Here is a 6,371-nt window from a genome sequence, read left to right as displayed (position 1 = left end):
CATGTAGGACTAGTGCAGGGGATTGAAAACTAACAAATTCAGTTCTGCCCAGGGAAACAGAAGTTTTGAGGAGCCGGTTAGCAACCTCGGGTTTAAAACCCAAGTAATTTGGCTGACTGATCAGCCACCTAAGAACTCATTTTTAGAGTGGAAGCAAGTCTTCCTCGATTCCGAGGGACTGCCTATGATGATGAATTTGGTTGATCTTTAGAGAGGCATCAAAACAGATCAACAAAAAATTAGTCCGCGTCACTGTAAATACAAACTAATCAGTGTGTAAACCTGACCCTTTAAAAAAAAATCTCCAGCAAAGATAAATTCCCAGTCTCCTCCCCACAGCCCAATCCTTTTTCCAATGAGCAGCGAGCGCTGACGTAGCGGTGGGTTTGTTTTCATTCCCTGAAGATGGCGTCGATCATGGAAGGGCCGCTCAGCAAGTGGACCAACGTCATGAAAGGTTGGCAGTACCGCTGGTTCGTGCTGGACTACAATGCCGGTTTACTCTCCTACTACACGGTGAGTGGAGCTGGAGGTGGCATAACCACCTCGGGAGCTGGTGCTGTGGACGGCTTAGTGCCGTACGCTCTGCGAGGCTTTTTCTCGCCTCTCGTTCTCTCTCACCCCGCTTGCCTTCATAGTCCCGCCCCTCGTGGGTTGGGCCAGGGAATGTGTGAGTGACGACGCAACTGACCAATTGGAACCAAGACTACCCACGTTGTCCTGCCAACTGAATTGTGGCGACCAATCAGCGTACAGCAAAGGGGCGGGACTTGTAAAGGGTGAGGTTAGTAGGTTAGGTTATTCGGCGGTATGGTAACCGTGTTGGCCTACCAGGCAGTGGCTTTGTGAGACAGTGGTCGGAGTTTCCTCCAAGTGTGTAATAGTTCGGTAAACGCACAGAATCAAACAGGAATTTGGATCCTTATTCTTTGAAAGAGTGCACGCACCACAGGCTGAAGATATAACCTGGCCCGCATTACACACTTTGATATGTGGTTACTGTAGAGATAAATGCCTTGCTCATGTATTAAATGTATCTGAAAATGTTTGCTAAACCTTGTTTCCTTTGTTTATGAACGCACAGCATATTGATATGTTCTGCCTCCCCAAACAAAAGCAAAGTTTGATAAATACTTGTTCATGAAAACACGTTCGTAATATTTTAACAGTATCTATTTTAGCGATAACCTCATTTGCAAAAATATATATTAATTGTTCAATGCGAATCAGATTGAGACAAAATACTCCCAAGTAATGCTGCAAAATCTACACATTCTGAAATGTTAAGCAAACGAAGACATCTTTTATCTGTGGAACGTTGCAGAACTGTACATAGTTCTTGTATTTTACGGTGTTATCTAAGGACCTGTGTAATACATAAGCACGTTTCTGGAACGTTAGGGGGAAAACTGCCATATTAGCCTTTATTAAAATTACTACTGCATGTCCCATTTTGTGGGTTAGAAATGGCAGGCTGACTTTTTCTATTTTCCAGCTTCTTTTGATCTGGTGCAAGGTGAGCACAAATCATCACTCTTCAGTTTCTCCATGTGGAGAAGTAAGCACTTACTAAATTTAATTATCTGAATGCGTGTGTGTGCACAATATATATCTATCTGTTAATGATTAAAAATGGTGAGTGGTCTGAAGATTTCAAAGGTACAGTGCCTGTAGATGACAGTGAATGTAATTTTAAATTATTAAATGAGAATGGGACAGCACCTAATAGAATGGTTACAGCACAGAAGGAGACCATTCGGCCCATCGAGCACATACCGGCTCTCTGCAAGAGCACTTCAGCAAGTCCCACTTTGCACCCACTCCGCACCCTTTCCTTAAACGTTGCAACCGACTCAACTTCAACTTGGGATAAAGTTTTCCGTATTTGAATAACCCTGTATGTTGGGAAATGAAATCCTCTCAGCCCTATTTACGTGCCTGGTACTTATCCTGAGTTTGGGTTTATGTTGCACATTTGAGGGAAGGCAGGATTGGGATTGAGGTCCTCAACTAAAAGCTCTGAGTAAATCTGCCCCAGAGGATCTTGTATTAATGTTATGTGACAGCCAGAAAAAGCACCCTCAGTAATCCACAAGTAGCAGAAGAGAAGTCACAAAAGCCAGAACAATAATGATGTGTAATACAATCATGTGGAAATGTGAATTAAAACCAATTGGAAGCAGTGAAATTGGAGCAGTGTAAATGCAGAAGCAGTCGCTGATCAGTTTTCAAGCAAGCGACACTCTTTTGGATATCACTGATGGCAAAGACATAAAGCGACACTTGAACCCAAAAGCCCAACAGTTAGTTAAAAATGTGAAAACACCCCAAAGCTCACTCATCGCTCATAGGTGGTCCCTCGAACGAGGATGCCTTACTTCCACAAGAGCTCACAGATGTTTCAATGAAGGACCTGATGTTCCAGTCCTGAACTCCAATTGAGGGGGTGGAAGATGCCTAGCGTGGATTTTTTTAAAGTATGGTGACCGTTACACATCAGCCACCACACGGACCTGACAAAGCTAGGCTTTTATCCGGTGGCAAGGGTTAACCAGGACAACTGGAGATCTGCTCTGCTGCCCCTGGGCCCTCGGCTCTTCTGGACCCCATACCCTCATTCACCACACCTCTGCCATGATCTCTCGCCGTACCTCCGCCACAAATATTCGCCGCACCTCTGCCACGATCCTCCTCCGCCACAAAAACACAACACCTCCGCCACGATCTCCTGCCGCACCTCCGCAACAAACATTCGCCGAACCTCCGTCACGATCACTCACCAAATCTCAGCTACGATTCGTCATCACTCCTTCGCCCCGATCACTCATCGCAAGTCCGCCACGACCTTCCCGCTCCTCTGCTGTACCAGGGCCCCGCCGATGCTCCTGCCCACGCTCCAAATGGTGACCTGGGTCCTGATGACGTCATCCAGTCGCCTAGCTCGAAGCCATCGAGCATTTGTGTCGGCTCACGCTGAAGCTGCAGTAGCATGCTCCAGTTCTTTTTATAGCCCCGACCTGTAGAGATGTTCTCTCGCAGTTTGGGGTGGCCCACGATGTCCCAGGGCCTTGCGCTCCAGCTCTTTTTATAGCCCCGACCTGCAGAGAATCCCCAAAGCACACCTGTTATGGAAGCTCTCCGATGAGCCGAACCTAGCCCCCGCAGCAGACATGAGTTGTAACATTGATAATCACGATGAATATGCTTCCATGTATCTACATGGATATCTTGGAGAAGGTCGTTCCTACTCCTTCATGGAGCAATAATTCCTGTATCTAACACAGTATTCACACTCATTACTTCCTCTCACCCATGAGCAGTAATTGAAACATAGAAAATAGGTGCAGGAGTAGGCCATTCGGCCCTTCGAGCCTGCACCACCATTCAATGAGTTCATGGCTGAACATGCAACTTCAGTACCCTATTCCTGCTTTCTCGCCATACCCCTTGATCCCCCTAGTAGTAAGGACTTCATCTAACTCCCTTTTGAATATATTTAGTGAATTGGCCTCAACTACTTTCTGTGGTAGAGAATTCCACAGGTTCACCACTCTCTGGGTGAAGACGTTTCTCCTCATCTCGGTCCTAAATGGCTTACACCTTATCCTTATACTGTGACCCCTGGTTCTGGACTTCCCCAACATTGGGAACATTCTTCCTGCATCTACTTTGTCTAAACCCGTCAGAATTTTAAACGTTTCTATGAGATCCCCTCATTCGTCTGAACTCCAGTGAATACAAGCCCAGTTGATCCAGTCTTTCTTGATATGTCAGTCCTGCCATCCCGGGAATCAGTCTGGTGAACCTTCGCTGCACGCCCTCAAGAGCAAGAATGTCCTTCTTCAAGTTAGGAGACCAAAACTGTACACAATACTCCAGGTGTGGCCTCACCAAAGCCCTGTACAACTGTACTAACACCTCCCTGCCACTGTACTCAAATCCCCTCGCTATGAAGGCCAACATGCCATTTGCTTTCTTACCGCCTGCTGTACCTGCATGCCAACCTTCAATGACTGATGTACCATGACACCCAGGTCTCGTTGCGCCTCCCCTTTTCCTAATCTGTCACCATTCAGATAATAGTCTGTCTCTCTGTTTTTACCACCAAAGTGGATAACCTCACATTTATCCACATTATACTTCATCTGCCATGCATTTGCCCACTCACCCAACCTATCCAAGTCACTCTGCAGCCTCATAGCATCCTCCTCACAGCTCACACTGCCACCCAACTTAGTGTCATCCGCAAATTTGGAGATACTACATTTAATCCCCTCGTCTAAATCATTAATGTACAATGTAAACAACTGGGGCCCCAGCACAGTACCTTGCGGTACCCCACTAGTCACTGCCTGCCATTCTGAAAAGTACCCATTTACTCCTACTCTTTGCTTCCTGTCTGACAACCAGTTCTCAATCCACGTCAGCACACTACCCCCAATCCCATGTGCTTTAACTTTGCACATTAATCTCTTGTGTGGGACCTTGTCGAAAGCCTTCTGAAAGTCCAAATACACCACATCAACTTGTTCTCCTTTGTCCACTCTACTGGAAACATCCTCAAAAAATTCCAGGAGATTTGTCAAGCATGATTTCCCTTTCACAACTCCATGCTGACTTGGACCTATCATGTCACCTCTTTCCAAATGCGCTGCTATGACATCCTTAATAATTGATTCCATCATTTTACACACTACCGATGTCAGGCTGACCGGTCTATAATTCCCTGTTTTCTCTCTCCCTCCTTTTTTAAAAAGTGGGGTTACATTGGCTACCCTCCACTCCATAGGAACTGATCCAGAGTCAATGGAATGTTGGAAAATGACTGCCAATGCATCCGCTATTTCCAAGGCCACCTCCTTAAGTACTCTGGGATGCAGACCATCAAGCCCTGGGGATTTATCGGCCTTCAGTCCCATCAATTTCCCCAACACAATTTCCGACTAATAAGGATTTTCCTCAGTTCCTCCTTCTTACTAGACTCTCTGACCCCCTTTATATCCGAAAGGTTGTTTGTGTCCTCCTTAGCGAATACCGAACCAAAGTACTTGTTCAATTGGTCTGCCATTTCTTTGTTCCCAGTTATGACTTCCCCTGATTCTGATTGCAGGGGACCTACGTTTGTCTTTTCTAACCTTTTTTTCTTTACATATCTATAGAAGCTTTTGCAGTCCATTTTAATGTTCCCTGCAAGCTTCTTCTCGTACTCCATTTTCCCTGCCCTAATCAAACCCTTTGTCCTCCTCTGCTGAGTTCTAAATTTCTCCCAGTCCCTGGGTTCGCTGCTATTTCTGGCCAATTTGTATGCCACTTCCTTGGCTTTAATACTATCCCTGATTTCCCTTGATAGCCACGGTTGAGCCAACTTCCCCTTTTTATTTTTACGCCAGACAGGTATGTACAATTGTTGTAGTTCATCCATGCGGTCTCTAAATGTCTGCCATTGCCCATCCACTGTCAACCCCTTAAGCATCATTCGCCAATCTATCCAAGCCAATTCACGCCTCATACCTTCAGAGTTACCCTTCTTTAAGTTCTGGACCATGGTCTCTGAATTAACTGTTTCATTGTCCATCCTAAAGTAGAATTCCACCATATTATGGTCACTCTTCCCCAAGGGGCCTCGCACAACGAGATTGCTAATTAATCCTCTCTCATTACACAACACCCAGTCTAAGATGGCCTCCCCCCTAGTTGGTTCCTCGACATATTGGTCTAAAAAACCATCCCTTATGCACTCCAGGAAATCCTCCTCCACCGTATTGTTTCCAGTTTGATTAGCCCAGTCTATATGCATATTAAAGTCACCCATGATAACTGCTGCACCTTTATTGCATGCACCCCTAATTTCCTGTTTGATGCCCTCCCCAACATCACTACTACTGTTTGGAGGTCTGTACACAACTCCCACTAGCATTTTCTGCTCCTTGGTATTCCGTAGCTCCACCCATACCGATTCCACATCATCCAAGCTAATGTCTTTCCTTACAATTGCCTTAATTTCCTCTTTAACCAGCAACGCCACCCCACCTCCTTTTCCTTTCTGTCTATCCTTCCTAACTGTTGAGTATCCTTGGATGTTGAGTTCCCAGCCTTGATCACCCTGGAGCCATGTCTCCGTGATGCCAACCACATCGTAGCCGTTAACTGCTGTCTGCACAGTTAATTCGTCCACCTTATTCCGAATACTCCTCGCATTGAGGCACAGAGCCTTCAGGCTTGCCTTTTTAGTACACTTAGACCCTTTAGAATTTTGCTGCAAAGTGGCCCTTTTTGTTTTTTGCCTTGGGTTTCCTTGCCCTCCACTTTTACTCATCACCTTTCTGTCTTTTGCTTCTGTCTCCAATTTGTTTCCCTCTGTCTCCCTGCAT

The 6,371-nt window shown here is 45.8% G+C and overlaps 1 protein-coding gene across 3 annotated transcripts in view; it reads left to right on the top strand.

Moving 5' to 3' along the window:
* The first annotated feature begins 382 nt into the window (after window positions 1-382).
* osbpl9 (oxysterol binding protein-like 9) overlaps window positions 383-6,371 on the top strand; it is a 238,513-nt gene continuing 232,524 nt past the window's right edge. For all 3 annotated transcript variants that reach the window (XM_070886876.1, XM_070886877.1, XM_070886875.1), the window contains exon 1: window positions 383-516. In XM_070886876.1, coding sequence (XP_070742977.1) covers window positions 406-516 — 111 coding nt within the window. In that variant the 5' untranslated portion in view covers window positions 383-405. The remainder of the gene's footprint in view (window positions 517-6,371) is intronic.

The sequence above is a fragment of the Pristiophorus japonicus genome, chromosome 8, assembly GCF_044704955.1.
Source record: "Pristiophorus japonicus isolate sPriJap1 chromosome 8, sPriJap1.hap1, whole genome shotgun sequence".
NCBI classification, from domain to species: Eukaryota; Metazoa; Chordata; class Chondrichthyes; family Pristiophoridae; genus Pristiophorus; species Pristiophorus japonicus.
Note: the sequence above shows the minus strand (reverse complement) of the source record. Positions and strands in the feature narration are given on the sequence as shown.